The following is a 24926-nucleotide window of genomic DNA, read 5'->3' on the forward strand; positions in this document are numbered from 1 at the left end:
CATAAAAGTGCAGTTTGTTTGTAAAAAAATGCAAAAAACGTCACTTTTACTTAAAATATCATCGTTGTAATACAATTTAACAGTTTTAAACACTAATATTTGAGTTCAGCGAAGTCTCCCGAGTAAAACAGTACCCCCTATGTACAGGTTTTATGGTGTCTTGAAGAGTTACAGGGTCATATAAAGTGCTTGCGAATTAAATTCTCTGCACTTTCTCCCTGTGTTGTCAGGCATGTCAATCAAATTTTAATTAATCAAATTACATAATTATGTTAAAAAATTACTTAAATATACACGTCGAATTTTAATATATATATGCATTTATAGGTATTTAAATTCTACGTGTATACTAATGTAATCTTTTATGTAATTATATGCATTTATCTGTATATATATTGGAAGGCGTAGCCTGAAGTTGTGGGAGGGGTTACCCGGCTATTTAAACTCAGGCCCCCTACACCACAGGGCTGATGCTGCCTGGTTCATTTCTACTTCCGGTTCAAAGGTCATCAACACAGACTGCCTAAAACTCCAAACTAGCTGGTCTGGGCCTACTGTGGCTCCCACGCCGATCGGACCAAGTTTTTCCCTGCTCCAACAACTCCCATCCTGCTGTTCCAGCCACATGCGGTCAGAGACTCCCACGCTGATTGGTCCAAGTTCTCCCTGCTCCAACAACTCCCATCACGCTGTTCCAGCCATATGCGGTCAGAGACTCCCACGATGATCGGACCAAGTTTCCCCTGCTCCAACAACTCCCATCATGCTGTTCCAGCCCCATGTGGTCAGAGACTCCCACGATGAACGGACCAAGTTATCCCTGCTCCAACAACTCCCATCATGCTGTTCCAGCCACATGCGGTCAAAGACTCCCAAGCCGATTGGACCAAGTTCTCCCAGCTCCAACAACTCCCATCACGCTGTTCCAGCCACATGCGGTCAGAGACTCCCACGCCGATTGGACCAAGTTCTCCCTGCTCCGACAACTCCCATGACGCTGTTCCAGCCACACGAAGTCAGAGACTACTCACCTCTTCTCCAGAACTGGCCGTTCGTTCCCGCCGGCGCTATGAGACCCCTTACTGGCTTTCCGGGCCTTTTCCTGGACCAAACCTCCGTGTCCACAAAGTCTGGGTACTTTCCATCCACATAGCTGACCTCTCACCTCACCACAAGCTTCCGGGTCAAGTCGTTTGTTTCCTGTACCAGTCAAATCCACGAACCGTGAGTCAGCCTGTACGGGCAAAATCCATGAACACACAATTGTTCAAACGTTTACGTTCTTACATACCGTCCATTCTGGATTTTTTCCCGTTCAGGACTTAAGTCAGTTCATCTACTCCTGCCTGCTCTTTGTTCCATTCCTATTCGCTGGTTTCTTTTCGTTAAATTTCTACCGAACTAGTCTCCAGTCTATCTCAGTTACATGCTTCCATCTAGCAGCCACTACAATCATAGTACCCATTTGTTAGTTTTACACTGTTCCCTGATACATGAAATGTCCAAGTTCCTTTTTGAAAGTATTTAGCCTGCTACTAGTTATCCTTACATGCCCCCTGTAGTTCTGTTATATTTGCTATATTTCTTGTTATTATTTACGATTGTGCACGGATATGGTCAGTTTCCCATTACTAATTCAGCTCTGGTAAGCGTTTAATATTCACTACGTATATTGCATTACCATCATATATATCGCAAATGTCTTATTTTATCACTCATGGACTTGGTACTGTTCTGAGGCAGTCATCACCATCTCATTTGTTACCATGTGTTATGGCCAATCTGTTTACTTGCTCCCATGATAGGTATATTACTTATTTGGCAGACGACCACCTATTCGCTAAACCTTTTTTGTAACGTGCCACACTCCTATGTTCAGTATATGTATAGTCATGTTCCCTGGGACAAACCCTAGTGTACCAGGCTTTACCATACCATCATATGTTCCCCCTGACTCTACGTCAAAATAATCACGTATTATGCAAAAGGTTATTTACTCATCGCTGCTATATTCTACTCAAGCAAGTTCATCATCCTAACCGACCCTTGCTATTCAGGCATAGTATCACCAAACCTACAGCAAATCTACTCCTAACTGTTTTATGTTACATCAGCCAACGCTGGCACGCAATTCCTCCACCAGGCCATACACAGGCCCATGCCCGGGCATCCTTAATTCCCCACAGATACACCCCCCTTCCCTTACTGGCACGACCATAACTAAATATATTAGTCCTACCGGGATAGCTCAAAACTGCCCTCATAGCTTGGTATTCCTTATCCCCCTATATGTATTTTAGCTACAGAAGTCACAGGACCAATTAGCGGTCACTCATGACTCTGCCTAACCCCCATTATTGTCGCAGTATTGGTTAAACACTCCCCATGGTCTCTGGTAGTAGGGATATTTGATTATGTCCTATGAATCTTGTACCCACCATCGTAGGGTCAGGATTCTAACCACTATGTCCTCAGGTTACCTATTCATATACCAGCCTCTAAAACAACCACCCCGATTATGTGTATTCCGTTCACATTAAGTCAAGCCCAATTCAAGTTCCAACTTGCCTCCCACCATCATTTTCCTTTAGGTTCTCCAATATCTCATCCCTCTGGCAAGGAAACCACATTCTACCCCAAGTATGTTTACCCACCTCGCTACTACCCATCACCCGTCCCATTCTCGGATCCGGTATGTCAACTGGCGGCCTGGTTCCCAGCTATGCCAGTAACTAGCCTCATCATTATCAAACCCGTGAGGCCACTTCATCCGCATATGGAGGTATACGCCCCTCGGCCCAATACATTGCTAACGCCTCACATCAACCTCTCCAGGTTACGAGTTAGGGCCTCACCCAGCATGGCCTCTTATATTGACTCTTTTTATAGTCCCCGAGAGGCCAACGTTCTTGCCACACCTTTCAGTGGCCCCTGCTCACTAGGCCAAATGACATTAAGTCAAACAGTTGATATCCACTCTACTTGCCTCCATACATAACATCAACGATGGACTACAGAGACTGGAATCTCCACAGGCACTGACGCACATCCCAGCCACAGGACTCCCAAATCTCTCTCATGGTTATGTTATCCTTTCAAATCCCGCCCCTAGCACATCGGTTTACATTATTACTCCCTCATACTTTGTGTCCCAGACCATACGCAAAGACATCTGGAAAGGTTAATTTAGTCTCCTTACTGATTGCCTCCCACGATTACAAGTCTTACTACTACGATGATCTGTACGTCGTTCTATACACCAGAATCTCAGACTCAATCAGAAACTCACTATGCCAGAATTCATCCTAGCCTTCAGACTCTCGTGACGTAAGTGGCTCTACTTCTCCTCACCATAGAGAAGGTTTGCATCGACAACCTGGAGTTTTACCTCTAAGCACACCCTTTCCGTCACTCAGTCGACTTCTACATCAAGGTTTCCACACACCAGTTCCACACAGGTCTAGTCACACTCCTGCCTGGTATTCACGAGTGTCAGAACCTTCAGTCCGCATTAATAGACCCCGCAACACAATCACGTTGCTTAAGAAGGTATTCAACCATATTAATTACCCACCCCTAGCCTCAACTCATTGATTTCCTCTAAGGAATTCTCCCAGCACTATGCCAAAGGGGTTGACTGGAGCTTGGGTGGGCAAGACAGACATTTCCTATGCCTCCAAGCTTCTACCTATTCAGCCATCCCGAGGGCATGTTCATGGCATTTTATGGAGGGATTGTCATGAATTTCCCACACGTGTAACTTTTAGAGCAAAGAGTAACCCCAAGCTGTTTGTCTTATTTGCTAACACACTATGTTGACTAACACTCAATATTAGCGAATGTCCTGCAGTCACCCGTTATCTTAGATAACTTCCTCAATCCGCTCTGGTTAGTATTCACAAGACGATGGCACTTTTCCTCACTATGGGTTCCACTTTCACAAACTGACCTTCTTAGGCATTCATCTTGACACTAATAAGCTACAGAACATGTCCACCTACAGAGAAGGTACAGCGCATCAGAGTCCTGGGAACCTTTCCTTCTGAAGAACAAGCGGGGGTGGGGGAGGGGGAGAATGGATCTACAGTCCTACTGGGCACATTGAAGTTCGCCATGAGAATTATTCTGAACATTTATTTCGTGACCGCTGAGTCTTCTTCCCACCGACAGTTGCATTCTGGCAGACCTACACATATGGCTCAGGTTCATGCCACACTGGAATAGGAGGCCAGGTTATTCCCACCATATCTCATCATTTCCAAGTTACATGAACCAATGCGTCCGCACACACTGATTTCACAGCCAATTTGGTGACTTTTGGTTCTGAGATGCCTGGCCAGTTGAGACTCTTGAAAAAAAAACAAAAAAAAAAAAAACTTTCCATTCCTCGTCAACATTTCTTTGGAATCTACCCCATAGTGGCAGCCTACAAGGCCTGGGGAGGTATGAGTGGATAGGGGAACCTGTCAAGTGCTTCTCTGACAATAAAGAAGCTGGCTATACCCACATTCCATGGCTTAATACTGCACTAACTCGCCTCATGGCATTTGGCAGATTTCTGGATTGAGCTGCCCTCTCTGATTATACATCACGAGCATACAATAGAGATTTCACCTTTACAACAAGTTTACCACTGATTACCATAATACCGATATTCGTTCACTAGTCGCCATTGCGACACTCCTCTCCTTTTTGCCCACACAATTTTATAAAATCTCTCTTAACACTACAAAACTTACCTAGCTGGAATACACCATATCTTAAGTGCCCATCCTAGTACCAAACAGTTCACATCCTCTTACCATATGTAATACGTAGGGACATAAGGACTATCCTACGGACAATAAGGTGCCGGTCAAAATGTCAGACCTTTACAGGTTATCACTCACTGGACCAAATCTCAATATGCCCCTATTTAACTGCAGGGCAAACCACTCACTACAGCTAAATTCATAATGTACCTCAGAACCCTGTTAACCAGGCGGGGACTCAACCCCAATGCCTTTTCGGGACATTCCTCCAGAATCAGGGCAGCATCAGCTGCTTCCAGACAAATGTCCCTGCTCACACCATAAACATTAGGACGCTGGAAATCCACAGTATATTGCTAGATACATACCACAACCAGAGCTAGAGTTGAGTAGGACAAGCCTTTATGAATCTTGCAACGTCAAGATGTGTAATAAGGTATCTTATTCAACTTTTTGCCCTCTTTTATTACAGGCCTACCCGATACGTCGGTTTCGGCACACCACAACCGACTTGCTCATATATCTAACTTATCATGTATACGGCTTTTGTCCCCGACTACAAATTGGAAGGCGTAGCCTGAAGTTGTGGGAGGGGTTACCCGGCTATTTAAACTCAGGCCCCCTACACCACAGGGCTGATGCTGCCTGGTTCATCCCTCCCACCTCTCCCCTTATACATATTACTATTACAGGTGGGCCCTCTTTTATTACAGGCCTACCCGATACGTCGGTTTCGGCACACCACAACCGACTTGCTCATATATCTAACTTATCATGTATACGGCTTTTGTCCCCGACTACAAATATATATATTTGCGGTTATTTGTATTTTATATATAGATATAGATAGAGATATATATATATATATATATATATATATATATATATATATAATGTCATTCTAAGTGTATTTTGTTACCAATATATATATATATTAATAACAAAATACAGTTAGAATTAAATTACATATGAATATATAATTTATTTTACATTTTGTTTCAATATTTTATTTATTTAATTATTTTATTTATTATTGTAATTATACGTATATATGTATATATAATATATGTGTATATATATATATAATATATATACATATTATATATATATGTAACGTCATTCTAATTGTAATTTATTACTAATATATATACTAATATTAATATTAAAATACATTACGTATGACGTTACATATATATAATATGTATATATATTATATATATACATATAATATATATATAAAAATGCATTTAATTATTTTTTTGTCAATCTGTATTTTATTGAGGCATAGTAGTTGGGCTACAGAATAGAGAGAGGGAAATGTGCATTTAGAATACAGTATAGGGTTCAATAACAATGGTAACTAACATTTCCTTAGTATTCGTACCTCTTTTTTTATATATATTATGGTTTAACGTCGACAAGTAAGCGAAACATAAAATAATATTAGCAGAATCAAGCTGGGTGCAAGCTGGTCAGCACTAATGAGTATTTCAGTCGATTAGGTACAGTAGCTTAAGGGTAATATATGTGTTGGATGTCGTCGCTTTAACTTTAACCTCGGGCCCTAAGTGTAGTCTTACTGTTCAGACATAGGTATTACATGTCATGGCACACGTTATACAGGCACATTTTTAGTATGTTACATCAGTGTAGATTTATGTTTAACTTTCAATATTTTAGCCTAATGCACATGCCATGGAGATATAGGTAGAGGAGGGACAAAGGAGGAAAAACATGGCTCGTGCAGAAAACGTACTTACGAGAACTGTCTAATAATTGACTAGTTAGCGTTAAATATTGCTTGTCTGCCTATGTAGTGAGAGAATGGTTGCTAGTTACGCTATCTTGCTATACTGTGGTGGCTCTTAAGTGACAATGCTGCATAACAGGTAAGGGTTGCAAGGGTTAATAGTAGAGGAGGGCACTGCCCCCACACGGCACAGGCATGCATGGTGTCTGTCTGAGCTGTTAGAGAGTCAGAAGTTACTTTCAGACAGAGAAGCAGGTTAAGAAACTCCGCTGGGTGTTGTGATGCAAGTCCACCTGCTCCTTGTCGACAAGTGGTCAGGCAGGTCCGGTCTCCTGGGCTTGTGATGTCCTTCCCTCCAACCTGAGTGTAGAGGTAGCTGAGTCCCGCTATGAGTGTGGGTCCGGCGTATGCCACGCTGCCAGCCCTGGGCTCCGCATGAGCTAACCATCTGTGCCCTCGGTTCCGGTTCCATGTCTGGCCGGTGACAGAATTCCTGGTAAGTGTAGTCAGTCCAGGAGCTGGGCAGCGGTGTGAGGAGTGACCTCAAGGACTCAAGGCCCAGGAAGGCTGTTGTGGGGTACCGGCCCATGTTTATGGTGCTGAGACTAGGTAGCCCATACCTGCTTCGGGTGATGTGAGGAGGGGGTCCACCATTTAAGCACCTCGTGGGTGCGAAGTGCCTCCCCCTGTGGCGCTGCCTGCGGATGGAGAGTGCAGCTGTGCCCGGTGTGGGCCTTAAGGCCGCCAGGTTTCAGGGAGCTTGTGAGAGGCCATCAGGCTGGAGTCCTCTGTTAAGGTCTTGCCGCTTACTGGATCAGCCTGAAGGTGAGTGCGTCGGAGGGGGGCCGGTACGGGTAGCTTCTGCTGCGCCTCGTTGCGGGTGTTGGTGGGTACCCTGTGGTAATTACATGCTCGGCGCCATCTTCTGTGGCCTCCGCCATCTTGGATGCTATGCCATTGTGTCGGGTTAGGGCAGCCCTGCGGCAGCGCCTTTGTCTGGTCGGGGCTCGAGGGTGCGGACCGGGATCACCCCCCGGTCCAGAGGGGGGGGAACGGGGCCATTTTCTCCCGGGTCTGGCCTTTGGTTGAGTACCGTTGGGCGGGATAGCGGAGCAGCGGCCGTCTGCTCCACTCACCGCCGGAGTAGGCCCCGTGTGCGCCAGTGAGGAGTCTTCCTCCAGGGGACTGAAGCCCTTCTGGCCAGCCTCACCCTGGGTCCGGTACTCTCCACCCGATGAGGGACACCGTTGCCGGTCGGTATTTTATGTCCAAAGTCCCAGTTTCAAGATCATTTTTCTTTTGATTTTCAGGAGCTGGTCTGACATGCGACCGTCCTGCTCGGCGGTCCGGCCCCGCCCCCCATTTAATTTATTTTATAACATGTTTAATATTTTTGTTTTACACTACCTACCAGCAGGGGGACTGTCTGATATTTCAGACAGACCCCCTGCTGGCAGATCCACAGCCAGCTATAGGGGGCCATGTGATCGCTCTTTGAGAGCGATCACATGGCCCCAGGGGGCCTCACTTGCCGGAGGAAGGCTGCTTGGGCTGGGCCAGAAGAGGATCGCGGCGGAGGTGAATACCGCAGACCTCCAGGGGCTGCAAGCCGTTACGGCGTTCCATGCTGCCGCAACGGCTTTAAAGCCCTTTAAAGCCGCAACGGCATAGAACGCCGTAACGGCGTTAAGGGGTTAAAAATGTAAATCCACCCATATGAAATCAATTACAACAGGAGAAAAGACAAATAATAATTAAAGTATCTACAGAGTCATTAAAAGGGCCTCTTATTTCTTTAATTGTGTCACTTAATATAATGGAGAGTTTGATAACTGTGTCTCTGTCTCCAATGGATTGTATACACATTTATCTACTCTCAGATACTATAATAACAGCAGACCAAAAAACAGAAATAGTGACTTTTCTGTATATATATATTAAATAACAGTTCCTGATTGTATACACACGTATCTGAAAGGAACACTATAGGGTCAGGACCATAAACATGTATTCCTGAACCTGTAGTATTAAAACCACCATCTGGTCCTCCTTGCCTGCCTAAATATAGTAAAATCTTACTTGCATGCAAGTCTGCAGCTGCTGGCTCTGCCCCTTTCTGCCTCTGACATGCCTGCTGTTTGCTGACATCATCAGAAGTGGTGGTCTGAGCCATTCACAGTTCTTCCCCATAGGATTGGCTGAGACTGTGAAAGAGGCAGGTCAGGGGCAGAGCCAGCACAATTCAAACACAGCCCTGGGCAATCAGCATCTCCTCATAGAGATTAACTGAATAAATGCATTTCTATGAGGAAAGTTCAGTGTCTGCATGCAGGGGGTGGAGACACTGAATGGAAGTGCTGCACACTGTGCAACACTGCCTCAGGAAGCGCATCTAAGGAGTGGTCAGTGACGTTATCACTAGGCTGTAATGTAAACACTGCATTTTCTCTGAAAAGAGAGTGTTTAGAGCAAAAAGCCTGAAGGGAATGATTCTACTCACCAGAACAAATACAATAAGCTGGAGTTGTTCTGGCGACTTTAGTGTCCCTTTAACTCTCACATAAAGGAGAATGTCTCTATATAAAGAACCTGTATATATCTGTGAATCAGAGAAGTTTGCAGTGAAAAGGTGTGTGTAAAAATAGAGGGAAATAGTACAGTTAGATGAGAGATAAAGTGAAAACAGAAGCTCCATGTGTAAAAGCCAACATCCATCAAGCTTCTGAACTGACCCTGCTCAATCTAAGCAATCTATTTTAAGCTTATCATTCTGACAGACCATATCAAAAGGCCCTAGTGAATTTCCCTAACTGTAGGGTGTTTTGTGTGCAATGGTTAAAGCAATACAACAATGGGTATGACTTCTATAGAACAAGAAGAGATTTCAAGTATTGCATTGTTTGCATGGCTAGATATCTGCACAATATTGTATGTAAGTAGATAGGAAGTGTGTGGGAAAATGCTTACCCAGCCAAGTATCAGACATCATAATGCCCCAAGGAGGCCTGTGAGATGGTCAAATGATGAGTAGATGGCCAAGGTAATGGAGCACAGAGGATTAATAAGAGGCAGACTAAATAACATAAAGTCTAGCAGGTAAACCAATAAAGAAAACAAGAACAACTATTTCACTACATTAACTGTTTTGTAGAAATACAGATAAGTGACAAGATGTCAACAGGAGCCCTAGTCCCAGAACCAAGATCAGCCTATAGCCTCCCCTCTCATTAGAAAGATAATCTTTAGGCATAGATGTGGTATCCAATTGGGTGATGAGATAGACCCATGGATGGCATCAATGTCCCTCCAGGTACTCCAGCCTCCTGGGATATTCCAAAGCTGTTTCACAGGGACTGAGGCCTGATGAAGGGCTCTACTCAGCTTTCTCTAATGTGAGGTGCTCTAGTTCAGTGGTGTCCAACCCAGTCCTCGTGGCCCACCAGTAGTCCAGGAGTTATGTATTTCCCTGTTTTATTCCAATGGAGATACTGACAAAACCTGGAGTGTTGGTGGTCCATGAGGACTGGGTTGGAGACCACTGCTCTAGTTGCCACTGCCATGTTCAAGCCTGCCCATGGGTTGGAGCCGCAGACTCGCACTGGGTTCTTAGTAGTGGATTCTGAGGTAAGTGGCCACTGACAGTTAATGTCAGTCAAGAAGCCTCTATTTGTCAGTCAGGAGGCCTCTAGTGACTGCCACAGTATACAGCCACTCGAGAAACCTCCTTGTGAAGACATTCAATAATAGAAAGCCTTCACATGTCTTGTGAAGGCAGATTGGTGAAGACGGGTGTTTAGTTTTCCATAAAAATCTGTGAAGATTCTGTCTATCTTGGACATAATGGTAGAATTTTCACTGCAGTAGTCACAGGAGCACAAGGCATCTACCACGTTGAATAGGACGCTGTGTCTGTTGATTCTTATGGCAACTTCATGTTGTCCCAATACAGCAGAAGGCCTCCAAGTTGTAGACCGGGATCACTCCCACTGGTTCAAAGGGAGAGAAATGTGGCACCAAGATGATGCCCTAGGGATTCAGGTTCTTTCAGGCCAGGAGTTTGACTGCCTCTCCCGTCTGGTGCATTACCTAGGCCACACTGTGTTTAGCAGAGGATTTTGTTAATACGATTAAAAAATATGGTTGTCAACCACTCTAAGGTGGACCAGCCCGGGCGGAAATCAGGTAGGTCTCTACTAATCTTGTGATTAGAGCAAAAATAGGCAATTAAAACAGCAATATTGGAAGGTGAGCTCTTTCAAAGCACATCTATGCCAGTCAGGTCCTGTTCTTAGAGGGTTACGTTTTAAATATTCATACATCTACCAATTTCTTCCAGTTTCAATTAAAATGGTATCCCCCAATTTTGAGAAGTGCAGAGTGGGAGAAATACAAGCACTTTAAGCAGCCAGGAACTGTCCAATTGTTTTCCCCCTGATGGAAACAAAGCCACAGAAGGAATAACTGGGATGTAAGAGGTATTCAGGGAGCCTGACTAAAGCATTAACTTACATTAACTCTGAAAACCCCCAGAATAAAACCTGGTCTGCTGTGTTATTAAAGGTAAGTAATGGACTCTGCTTACATTATAAAGCTTTCAAAGCCAACTAACAAAGCATTTTTTACACCAATATATTTTAAATAAAAAATATTTTTTTGCAAGAGACATGGAAAACCCACCCTTTGTGCTGCTGTGCTGCTTAAGTGTACCCATGCCTTACAAATTGCCATTGGTCCAGGGGTTACACGCGGGACCCAAAACCGTGAATTTGCTTGGTCACATTTACTGTCATCTATATGAAGAATGTAGGGGCAAACTGGTAACTTGCTCCTTACTCCTTCTCTGCTCACAATATTTTCACATTGATATGGTAAAAGGTGATCTAACTGTGGGGTTAACATTTACTTTATAAAAGGTTAAAAAGTTAAAGCGATGGCTATCTTTAAAGTAATGTTAGAATGGTATCATTAGAGTGATAGCTAGAATGTTAAGAATAGCAGTATACATAGAGACATGGACACTGAGTTGTATACACATCACTGTCACCAAATCCATACTAATGTTAAGACTTCTAATCCTCAACTTGCACCCTTGAAACGTAACTACACATTAAGACCATTAGTCTTAATCCAGAGACTATGATGACCATTAAATTGTAAGACTAATCTTGTATACTGTTAAACAGCTCAAATGTGACTTGACATTCATTCATGTGCCATTACAGAGAGGACTGTATACTGTTTGCATATCTGACCAGTACCACCAACAGTAGAGTTCAAATCTGAGATGCACCCTATGCTGCCCATGCCCACTTGCAGCATCCTCCTTACCCTGAAATGTGAATTGGGGTTTACTTCTACTAAGGGGGGGGGGGGGCTGCTTAATGTTCCTCACCTTCTCCTCACCCCTTCCCACAAAGAAATAATCTTACGCTCCGTTCAGTAGAATCCAGAGAATATCCAATATCATTTTCCATGCCAAGGGGGACAAAGCACATTAGCATAGCAGTAAAACAAACATCCCTTCTTCAAAAACAACTAAATATGGTCCATCACTTTAGTAGAGGGATGCCCAGTATCCATGAAATTATAAAATAAAATTCTTGTTCCTCTCATGGGGTGTTGCTGGGGGTTTCTCATCTGGGCTGAATCTCTGAGTTGGTTCCTGAAAAAACCCAAGATTTTAATAATGTTTCTATGTTAACCCTAAATCAGCTAAAAATTTACAATTGAAAAATGTTTTATTTCTCTCGCTCTTTTTTATCTATAACACATTATGTAATTATGTCATGTTTAAACGTACAAGAGCAGAGTTTTGGAAAGTAATAGGCCTTGGCCTCGGTCTTTTTGCCACCCCTTTACTCCTATGCCACTAAATGGTTTTGTGCCTAACCTTTTAAACAAGGATGGCTAAGGAGTAGCTGCCATGGAACAACAAATTTCAAGCTTTAAAGCAAGGAAATCTAGTCCTACAACTACTTAGGATTTCCAACATTCAATGCTCTCAATAGCCTCATTATCTGTCTTTTAAAAATGGCATCCTCTATATAATATATCATTGTTAATTAGATGACATGCACACTTCCAGAAGAATTCAAATCATTCAACAGCTGGAGATTTATTGTTTCTCACTCTGCTTACCAGGCAAAACATTAGAGAAGACCTGCCTCGTGCCCACATATATTTAGAACCATCGGGAGAAGAGGCTAGATTTTATTGTAACGATTAAGGAGGCGATCACATGGATCTACTTTGTTGACAAACCTACATTAAGGTTGATTTTTTTTTCAGGAAGTTTTCCTGTCAATGCATGCATACGCAGTTCTTTATATCATATGATAGGGTTTCTAATGGATTTATTCATCATAGAACACGTGAGCTCTTACTTTAAAAGAAGACATGAATCAGAAGTGGGTTTTAATTTCAAATTAATGATCTGATGAAGAGTGTCTCCCTTCTGTTACACTCATGACAGATAGGAAAACCAATGGTGAGTGACCCAGGATTGTCATCAATATGTTATATTCAACTGTATCAAGAAGTGCACCAATTGGCTCAAAAATCACTGGCTCAAATTATTGGACATGCTACGTCACAATCCCCTGCACATGGCATGGAAACACCAGCAGGTTATTTACAAAAGTAACTACCGCCAGGAATTCAAAGTAAATTTAAAATGATAGACCAAAATAGTCAGACTGAAAATATAGCTGACAAAATTTTTTTCTATAATTTGGCCAAAATTTCTGAAATTCACTTTGAATTCACATCAATTCCCACTTTAGTAAATAAGCCTGCAGTTAATAACAAGCACAGTAATACAATGTGAGCTGATCATGACCCCCCAAAAAATGTGTTTCTAAAACAGTACTACAGTATGTGCTTATGAAAAGATTAAAACACAGTCCATAATATGTAGTGATGCATGACAACACAAGTACCCAAATATATATAGTTTTGTTCATCACAAACAAGTACAAACAAATAGTAAATATTTATACTACTGCAATTGAAGCTTTGTTGCTTTTTGTTCTTGAATTGAGTTGCCTCCTATTATATAAATATATACCGTATATACTCGAGTATATACAGTGTGTGTGTATGAGTGCAGTGTGTGTTTGTATGAGTGCAGTGTGTGTTTGTATGAGTGCAGTGTGTGTTTGTATGAGTGCAGTGTGTGTGTATGAGTGCAGTGTGTATGAGTGCAGTGTGTCTGTATGAATGCAGTGTGTGTAAGTGCAGTGTGTGTAAGTGCAGTGTGTGTATGAGTGCAGTGTGTGTGTATGAATGCAGTGTGTGTGTATGAGTGTAGTGTGTGTGTATGAGTGCAGTGTCTGTGTATGAATGCAGTGTGTGTGTGTGTATGAGTGCAGTGTGTGTGTGCGTGTTGCAGAGCCTTGGTGGGGGGTGGGCATTTTTATTATTTATTTTTTATTTATTATTTTAATATTTGTTTTTATTATTATTTTTTATTTTATAAATATTATTATTTATATATATTTTTATTTTGATATATGGCAGGGAGGGGACTCTCACTCTCTGGTGGTCCAGTGGCATTGGCAGTTCAGTGGAGGGGGGCTGGCAGAGAGCATTTACTTACCTCTCCTGCAGCTCCCTTCTCCTCCGCGCCGGTCCGGTGAGCTCCCTCTGCAAGTCCCAGTGTAAGTCTCGCGAGAGCCGCGCTATGATCCTGCGGCTCTCGCGAGACTTACACTGGGAGCTGACAGGGGAGCTAACCGGACCGGCGCGGAGGAGGAGGGAGCTGACAGGAGCTGCAGGAGAGGTAAGTAAACGCTCCCTGCCAGCCCCCCTCCTACACAGCCCCCAGTCTGTATTATGGCAATGTAAATTGCCATAATACAGACATTGACTTGAGTATAAGTCGAGTTGGGGTTTTTCAGCACAAAAAATGTGCCGAAAAACTCGACTTATACTCGAGTATATACGGTATATTTTCTTTTTAAAAACGGACTATGGACAGTTTTAAACATTATCAACACAAATAACCAAAGCCCTACGGCCATGGTTTCCAAATCAGTCCTCAAGGCACACCAACCAGTTCAGCATTCACTGATTACCCAGTTGTGCCTAAGATGTTTTTAAAACGAGAAGAAAAAAAACACCTCAACACAACAGGGTAAATCCTAAATCCTGGACTGGTAGGCGTGCCTTGAGGAATGGTTTTGGAAACCACTGCCCTACGATATGTAAAATAAATCTCAAACCCATAGCATGTGTGTAATATATTTTTAAATTCTTTTTAAAATTGTATTTATTTTTGCATTTGTATTCTGGTTTTATACCGTTTTATTTGCATTATACTCAATGCTGTTCATTTACAGCCAGGAATCCCAGGCAAATGCTAAATGACCCATCATTTCCTGAACAAAGTATAATGTGAAAATGATGTCCAATTTGTTCCTACTGGTAAACCAGCAGCACCTATCTCTTGGACGTGCAGTGAAGTTATGTCTCTTTCAAATTTCAGCCACACATCTCACCCATAAATACTTCAACAGATGTTGCAAGGCTGAGATAAAACGGAACCGTCACACAAACATTACAGTTCCTCTTTAAGCAAAGAAGCTCTGAATTCTAGATACATCTAAGGGAAACATGCACTACTTAACAAAGTATTTTAACCAGCAAGACACAAACAAATCCTGAACACCAACACAATTTATTTTAGGTTAAAGAATGCAATCTAAATTGTTTTGCCTACCTAGAAATTAACAGTCACGAAACAAATGGAAGACATAAATGAATATGCTAAAACCAAACAACTCTTTCAAAGAAATGATGTAGTAGTTTGCAGTGTTTACATTTTTATATTTAGATTACAGCACAAGATATACAACAAGTCTCTGGCATGCAAACATTCGGCGAGGAATTTATGCAAACTTTATCCATAAAAAAAAAAGAAAAAGAAAAAGAAAAGAAAATACAGTTTCATATTTAAAATGGTTAACACGCAAGAAAGAATCCCTCAAATGCTTTTCCTAGCTCAGTGTACTGTGAGAATAATTTTCATTAAAAAGGTCGTTTAGCAGTGTGTGGGCAGACAAACCACATTTTATAGGAGACCAAGGTCTAATTGGGTAGACATCTGCTTGCAAATAAATTACACACCTGCACTTATCGTCAACTTCTAAAGTGTATCGTGACTCACCAATCGCCCATTAGGAACGTCCAGATATTTCATTTTCCCCTCCATCCCAACGTATATCGTTTCAATGTTTCATCGTTCGGATCACAGCATTTCTAAAGTGGTGTTAAAAAAAAAAAAAAAGCACCACCCCTGATCTGACAAGTCCTCAGCATCCTCAAAAGCCAAACTACCTCTTTCCATCAAAGCCACAGGAAGTATTACCATGGAAACATGCCCACAGCAGGAAGTTGGTATTTCAGCTGAAGAAAACCCTTCCCTTTGCTTGCGTGAAAATTCTTATCATGACATGTGTAACTTTGCTGTGGATACATGAGCAAACAATATCATACACATCATTGAGCTGTCAGCCTTTTTTTTTCCCCTCGTACAGCGTTATTGCTTCATGGCTGCAGATGCATCAATAGCAATCGGGCTTATTGCATCACCAATTATCTAATTTCCTCTGCACTGCTGTCCTATGGGTGCGTTCTGTACTGTACTTCTGTAGGGACAAACACTGAAAACTCATAAACAGGTTGTAATAGCATAACAGAAAGTCATTATTCTAGTGACAAAGGTACAGTGTGCTACGAACATATTTTATGAATATAAATATAGCTTATATTTGTGTACCTGGCAACAGTATATTAACAACACTTAAAGGGATACTCTGAGCAAAAACCCTGACCTTGCAGTCTGACTAATGTCAGCTTTGTGGTTTGTGGGAAATGGCAATGTTTAGATTTGTCAGTCAAGAGGCCTCTAGTGGCTTCCACATTAAACAACCACTAATGTCAGGAGGCCTCTAGGCCAGCCACCAATGTCAGTCAGGAGGCCTCTAGGACAGCCACTAATGTCAGTCAGGAGGCCTCTAGGACAGCCACTAATGTCAGTCAGGAGGCCTCTAGGACAGCCACCAATGTCAGTCAGGAGGCCTCTAGGACAGCCACCAATGTCAGTCAGGAGGCCTCTAGGACAGCCACTAATGTCAGTCAGGAGGCCTATAGGACAGCCATTAATGTCAGTCAGGAGGCCTCTAGGACAGCCACCAATGTCAGTCAGGAAGCCTCTATTTGTCGGTCAGGAGGCCTCTAGTGACTGCCACAGTAAACAGCCACTCGAGAAACCTCCTCATGAAGACTTTCAGTAATGGAAAGCCTTCACATGCCTTGTCACAATGCTTTTCGTAGAGAAGCATTGGATTTAATGTTTCTCTATGAGAAGCATCCGCTGGGAGAGTGCTGGAATCTTAACTCATGGACAGTTGATTTTAGATGAAAAGGAACAGTTGCCTGACAGGCTGTCCTGCGTTGGATAAAATTAAAAAAAAAACCAGTATTTTGGGGGAGAGGGCATAATCTAAACATTAAAATAATACATATTCTCCTTTAATAGTCTTTGCCTGGCTGAGAATCATGGAAGGTATGATCCACAGTATCTCGAAGGCAGGTCCAGTTAACCCTGAGTTCCCCTTAAACTCGAGTCTCCCTAAGTCCAACTGTTAGCTGAATGCAGAGGACTTCAGTTCCGATAGTTCTCTGTAAAGCCATTGAAGTATGAGACTAATGGAAGCAGCAATATATAAACAGCAAGAAGGTGCCACAGTTCAACATCCTTTTTTGGAGCGGTACAATGTTGATCTACAGATCATTTTATTGGTCACAGGCAAGATTAGTCCAAAGTAATCAAGCTTTAGATGCTGATATTAGTTATTGAGACAACGGATTTAACTAAGCACCACCATAATTCAAATATCAGGTAAAATATCATTGGGAGGTATGAAAGCAGGAGTGGGCAGATCTAGAGGGGCATGCCAGTGATGCCACTTGCATCACAGGCAATGCCCAAAATGAACAGTCTAGCTTGGAAAGGGGGCGGGACCACCGACAGAAGGTGCATGCTAGCCTGGCGTGAACATATATCAGGCTGACAGAGAGCCTTCTGGCTAGTTCCACTCACAGTGAACTATGTAGACAGCACTTCTGAATTCTTTGTATGGTCCTAGTGCACTCAGCACAGTGTGAAAGCAAGCACCTGGAAAGGAGGTGGGTCCATGCCTTTTAGTGGTAGGTCAGCTTGGCATAATTACAAAACCAAGCTGCCTGTCTATCATGTTAGGCCGGGCCGGCACATAGAGGGCATTATATGCAGGGAGCACTGCTTCAGTGCTAACAGCTGGGTCCTAGTGCCCTGAACATAGAGCAAGCATGTCTTATAATGCGCTTGTCCTATGCTTGTTGGGGACAGTTCCCTGGTGTCTCTCAAAGCAGTCAGGATGGTGGGACATTAAAATCTGGACTGTCCCGCCACGATTGGGATGGTTGGGAGACATGCACTGGCAGGGGAATAAAATCATGACAGCAGTGCAGACAATCCCACCAAAATCAGGACATTTGGGGTCAGTATAAAATAACCTTTTACATGTTTCATTAACTATATGTTTAGTTAACTACATATGTTTTAACTTATGTTGTTAATTTCAGGTGTTAGAAACATAGAATGTGACGGCAGATAAGAACCATTCGGCCCATCTAGTCTGCCCAATTTTCTAAATACTATCATTAGTCCCTGGCCTTATCTTATAGTTAGGATAGCCTTATGCCTATCCCACGCATGCTTAAACTCCTTTACTGTGTTAACCTCTACCACTTCAGCTGGAAGGCTATTCCATGCATCCACTACCCTCTCAGTAAAGTAATACTTCCTGGTATTATTTTTAAACCTTTGTCCCTCTAATTTAAGACTATGTCCTCTTGTTGTGGTAGTTTTTCTTCTTTTAAATATAGTCTCCTCCTTTACTGTGTTGATTCCCTTTATGTATTTAAATGTTTCTATCATATCCCCTCTGTCTCGTCTTTCCTCCGAGCTATACATGTTAAGATCCTTTAACCTTTCCTGGTAAGTTTTATCCTGCAATTCATGAACCAGTTTAGTAGCCCTTCTCTGAACTCTCTCTAATGTATCAATATCCTTCTGAAGATACGGTCTCCAGTACTGCGTACAATACTCCAAGTGAGGTCTCACCAGTGTTCTGTACAATGGCATGAGCACTTCTCTCTTTCTACTTCTAATACCTCTCCCTATACAACCAAGCATTCTGCTAGCATTTCCTGCTGCTCTATTACATTGTCTGCCTACCTTTAAGTCATCAGAAATAATCACCCCTAAATCCCTTTCCTCAGATGTTGAGGTTAGGACTCTCAAATATTCTGTACTCTGCCCTTGGGTTTTTACGTCCAAGATGCATTATCTTGCACTTATCCACATTAAATGTCAGTTGCCACAACTCGGACGATTTTTCTAGTTTACCTAAATCATTAGCCATTTGGCTTATCCCTCCTGGAACATCAACCCTGTTACATATCTTAGTATCATCAGAAAAAAGACATACCTTACCTTACCATCAAGACCTTCTGCAATATCACTAATAAAAATATTAAAGAGAATGGGTCCAAGTACAGATCCCTGAGGTACCCCACTGGTGACAAGCCCAAGCTTCGAATATACTCCATTGACTGCAACCCTCTGTTGCCTGTCACTCAGCCACTGCCTTACCCATTCAACAATATTGGTATCCAAACCTAAAGAGGCAGTTTATTGATAAGCCTTCTATGTGCAACAGTGTCAAAAGCCTTACTGAAATCTAGGTAAGCAATGTCTACTGCACCACCCTGTTCTATAATTTTAGTTACCGAATCAAAAAAATCAATAAGATTAGTTTGGCATGATCTCCCTGAAGTAAACCCATGTTGTCTCTGATCTTGAAATCCATGTGTTTTTAGATGTTCAACAATCCTATCCTTTAACGTGGTTTCCATCACTTTCCCCACTACTGAAGTAAGGCTTACTAGCCTATAGTTGCCCGACTCCTCCCTATTACCTTTCTTGTGAATGGGCACAACATTCGCCAACTTCCAATCTTCTGGTGTAGCTACAGATTATATGTGTTTAGACATGTAAGAGACAACAAAATACAGTTAAGTTGCAAATATCCTTTAATTTTCTTAAAGTAATTTCAGATACTGCATTCAATCCCAGGAATATTACCAATCAATAAAATATCAAACTTTGCCAGTGATCAGTGTAGCTCCTATGTTAATAATTGCAGATGTAAGTGCTGCCCCCTAGTGTCTTTACTATTCAGTCTGCCTGTAATACGTGTTGAGCTAGCTACTAGTACAGGGAGTGCAGAATTATTAGGCAAGTTGTATTTTTGAGGATTAATTTTATTATTGAACAACAACCATGTTCTCAATGAACCCAAAAAACTCATTAATATCAAAGCTGAATATTTTTGGAAGTAGTTTTTAGTTTGTTTTTAATTATAGCTATTTTAGGGGGATATCTGTGTGTGTGCAGGTGACTATTACTGTGCATAATTATTAGGCAACTTAACAAAAAAGAAATATATACCCATTTCGATTATTTATTTTTACCAGTGAAACCAATATAACATCTCAACATTCACAAATATACATTTCTGACATTCAAAAACATAACAAAAACAAATCAGTGACCAATATAGCCACCTTTCTTTGCAAGGACACTCAAAAGCCTGCCATCCATGGATTCTGTCAGTGTTTTGATCTGTTCACCATCAACATTGCGTGCAGCAGCAACCACAGCCTCCCAGACACTGTTCAGAGAGGTGTACTGTTTTCCCTCCTTGTAAATCTCACATTTGATGATGGACCACAGGTTCTCAATGGGGTTCAGATCAGGTGAACAAGGAGGCCATGTCATTAGATTTTCTTCTTTTATACCCTTTCTTGCCAGCCACGCTGTGGAGTACTTGGACGCGTGTGATGGAGCATTGTCCTGCATGAAAATCATGTTTTTCTTGAAGGATGCAGACTTCTTCCTGTACCACTGCTTGAAGAAGGTGTCTTCCAGAAACTGGCAGTAGGACTGGGAGTTGAGCTTGACTCCATCCTCAACCTGAAAAGGCCCCACAAGCTCATCTTTGATGATACCAGCCCAAACCAGTACTCCACCTCCACCTTGCTGGCGTCTGAGTCGGACTGGAGCTCTCTGCCCTTTACCAATCCAGCCACGGGCCCATCCATCTGGCCCATCAAGACTCACTCTCATTTCATCAGTCCATAAAACCTTAGTAAAATCAGTCTTGAGATATTTCTTGGCCCAGTCTTGACGTTTCAGCTTGTGTGTCTTGTTCAGTGGTGGTCGTCTTTCAGCCTTTCTTACCTTGGCCATGTCTCTGAGTATTGCACACCTTGTGCTTTTGGGCACTCCAGTGATGTTGCAGCTCTGAAATATGGCCAAACTGGTGGCAAGTGGCATCTTGGCAGCTGCACGCTTGACTTTTCTCAGTTCATGGGCAGTTATTTTGCGCCTTGGTTTCTCCACACGCTTCTTGTGACCCTGTTGACTATTTTGAATGAAACGCTTGATTGTTCGATGATCATGCTTCAGAAGCTTTGCAATTTTAAGAGTGCTGCATCCCTCTGCAAGATATCTCACTATTTTTTACTTTTCTGAGCCTGTCAAGTCCTTCTTTTGACCCATTTTGCCAAAGGAAAGGAAGTTGCCTAATAATTATGCACACCTGATATAGGGTGTTGATGTCATTAGACCACACCCCTTCTCATTACAGAGATGCACATCACCTAATATGCTTAATTGGTAGTAGGCTTTCGAGCCTATACAGCTTGGAGTAAGACAACATGCATACAGAGGATGATGTGGTCAAAATACTCATTTGCCTAATAATTCTGCACTCCCTGTATAGTGACAGACTCTAGTTTGACGCTGTTCGCATTAATTGCTTATAATATACATATACTAGGCCAGGGGTTGGCAACTTTTTAGTAGTACTGTGCTAAACTAAATTTTGATATGTATGTATGAGGTGTATGTTGCTTTGTAGTGTTGTCTTTGTGCTTATGTGGGCTATTGTATTGTACATGTTCATGAGTATTTTGTAGCATTGTGTATACCTGCATGTGGGCTATTTATGGGGGCAGCTTGTGGAATTGTGTGTGTGAATGATATGTCACATTGTGTGTTTAATTATGTGTATATGTGTTATTCTGCTATTGCATGTAAGAGGCTGCTTGTGGGGTTATGTGTGTGGATTGTCAGAGGCGTAGTGTTTGTGTGTGGACCTTTTGTATTATTTGTATGAGCGGAGGGTTATTCTGAATTTCTGTGTATATCTAGCAGTGTGGGTGGCTTCCCTGGGGTCCAGTGGGGACCGGGCAGGCCAGGTACAGGTCACGGGCAGGAGCCGCAATAGCTGCTGTGGGCTGCTCTACTAAAAAGTGGTTTCCCGTTTACAAGTGCTGAGAGGAAGTTTGAGATCACTTCCTCTAAGTGCTGCAATGCGTAAATTGAGGATTGTCCCTCACCTCCTGCAAACACAGTTTGGACCCTGAGAAGCCAGAGTCAGTTTGTCTGTGGCAGCCTTGAGTGCCGTGCATTGCACGTCCCATAGTTTGCTGACCCCTGCTCTAGGCTAATGCTGCCAGAAGTGGTACTGCTTTGTATATTGAAATAATCTACAATATAAAATGTATCTTTTCCCCCCCTTTACTTAGGATTGAGAGGGATTTTGTTACAATTCAGAAGAAGATATATATAACACATTGGGGTATGCATAGAAAACCCTATTAGGTTATAGGAAAGACCTATAACATAACATTATTTGTAACCGTCAATTCAAATATCTGGTAACAGGTGATCCCTTGTATTTTGCTCTACTTATAAAAAGTGAGCAAATAATGAAATAGTCCTCTTGACATTTTTCCAAGCAACATTTGAACTGGTTTATGTTCCATTCTCTAATTGGGTTAAATTTAGGCCTAAATGGTTATGAAGAAAGCCAGACTCCTATAGTAGGAGGACCCAATGTTTCTTACCTCTCTTGTTTCCAGTGATCTGTTAATATAGAATGATTTAGAAGCTTTGAATTTGTTTCTTATGGTGGAGAGGCGAGTTCTTGTATTTCGGACCTCCCAAAAAGAGAACTCCAGAAACTGAAGGGAGCGCTGGATGTCAAAAGGAAAGAAACATGGTTAGAAATGAGTCTGTATTAATAAAATAATGTGACATGAGTGTGATTTTAAAACAAATAGCATTTCCATAGAATCGAGTTTCTGTTAAAATGACTTTTTTTTTTTTTTAATTCACTTGATAAAAGAATATGGTATTTATGGTTAATTTTGGTCATCATCGTCAAAGAAAAGCTGATTTTTAATATGTATAGAATTTGTATTAAATATTCTCACACCTTCAAACAATATAGGCTGGTTCTGGAAGTTGTTTTTTTTTTTTTTTTTTTTTTTATAATTAGCTCATTTTGCTGTGAGAGACACTCAGTGGGCCCCTGTCTCCTGATTGCTGTCCAGACTTCTTGCATTGGCAATTTTTTTAATTCACAAAAACGGAACCACAAATTCGCAAACAGAGAACAGTGCACTTACCTGGAGGTCATATGAGAATGCACAGACAGAGCATAGACAGAGCTGTAGAGGGACCTACCAATCATTTTGAGATTGTTCTGCTAATAATTGTTTCAGAAGAAGGAGCCACAGTTTGTTTCCATGTGCTTAGCTCCACATTTAGGACTTTTCCCAACAGTTGCTCTAAATTTATTTTTGTGTTTTCCAAATGCAAAATATGTTCATAGACTGCAGACCCCAAAGATTTCAGATTCTTTAAAGGGAATACCCATTACAACTCATTGCAGCTCGATAGCAGTTTTGGTGCTACAAATACAGGTGCCAAATTCCTAGTTTGTTTGTAGAACAGTTTTGCATTATGGGTAGTAGGTAGAGCAGCATTGTGGGGGACTAGGGCTATGGTGGGGGGATTGGAACAGTTTTGAGGGACAGGGCAGCATTATGGGTGACTGGAGCTATTGTGGGGGTAAGGAGGCAGTATTGTAAGACACACACACACTTTTCAATCCACCCAGTCTCCCAACCATCCGGAGACCTGGAGTGGATCCACAGCCTGGTGTCCAGTGGGCTGCCACAGTGCTCCTCTGAGTGAGCTCTGATCCAGATCCGCGTTTCCTGTATAGCTTCCTCGCGAACCCTGTAGAGGTCCTAGGAGCTGGAATATGACATCACATTCCAGCTCCCAGGACCTATACAGGGCGCACGAGCTCCCTCGGGCACTCTCTCCTGCTGCGCTCGACCACGCTACAGTAAATGACTGTCAGGAGAGGAGCGCTGTGCACTTATCTCCTGCCAGTCAACTGGATATTTGCGCCCCCCAGGCCAGAGCGCCCTAAGGCGTCCGCCTGTGCCGTCTTATGGTAGCGCCGGCCCTGAGAAGATATTGACATGTATAAATAGAGGCATTAATTCTCAGGATGAAAATATAATTTTGCCTCTTTATAAATAACTGGTAAGACCCACACCTTGAATATGCTGTGCAATTGTTGGCACCTGTTCTAAAGAAGGATATTATGGCATTAGAAAAAGTGCAGAGGCAGGCTACAAAATTTTTGTTTAGTTATGAAGAAAGGTTAACAAATGTAAATCTCTTTAGTTTGGAAAAACGGTGTCCCAGAGTGGATATGATAACATTATACACATATGTTCGGGGCCAATACAAACCATTGTCTGGAAATCTATTCATAAACAGAACTATACATAAGAGACAAGGTCATACATTTAGACTGCAAGAAAGGAGATTTAGTCTAAAGCAAAGGAAAGGGTTTTTTACAGTAAAAACAATAAGGATGTGGAATTATTGCATGAAGAGGTGGTTTTATCAGAGTGATGTTTAAACGGCAACTGGATAAATTGGAATTGGATGCAAATTGGATGCAAAATTTAAAGCATTTCAGACTTGTTTTTTTGCCTTATTTTGAATCAATAGGCAAAAAGATATATGAGAGAGGCTGAACTTGATGGACGCATGTCTCTTTTCAGCCTTTGTAACTACCCACTGCTTCCCTTCCTGCTCTCCTACCACTGCCAAACACAAGAGGCAATAAAGAGTGTAGATGGCTTCCCAGGGATCAATTTAGGAGTTAAACCATTCAATAACATTTTAACACTTTAAAGTAAGCAAGCATCCAGGAACTCAAATCTCCAAAAAAATGTAATTAAGATAAAATAGTTTTGGGAGTAGAGTGTTCATTTCATTTAGCACAATCAATAAATGTGGACCCCAGGCACATTGGATGGCTGCTCCCTGCTCTAATTAAATTGAAAACACACCTGTTATGTATACATCTCAGCTGAGGAACTCCACCCCGGACCCCAACAAATACAGTGATAAGTGATGACCATGTTTTTTCAAATAA

At 42.1% G+C, this 24926-nt stretch overlaps 1 protein-coding gene across 1 annotated transcript in view; it reads right to left on the reverse strand.

The window, feature by feature from the left end:
- Positions 1-15889, reverse strand: part of RGS14 (regulator of G protein signaling 14) — a 124431-nt gene extending 108542 nt beyond the window's left edge. The window contains exon 1 of the mRNA XM_063445210.1: positions 15668-15889. Within this exon, the coding sequence (XP_063301280.1) occupies positions 15668-15712 (45 nt within the window). The 5' untranslated portion in view covers positions 15713-15889. The remainder of the gene's footprint in view (positions 1-15667) is intronic.
- Positions 15890-24926: the final 9037 nt, after the last annotated feature.

The sequence above is a fragment of the Pelobates fuscus genome, chromosome 3 (genome assembly GCF_036172605.1).
Source record: "Pelobates fuscus isolate aPelFus1 chromosome 3, aPelFus1.pri, whole genome shotgun sequence".
NCBI classification, from domain to species: Eukaryota; Metazoa; Chordata; class Amphibia; order Anura; family Pelobatidae; genus Pelobates; species Pelobates fuscus.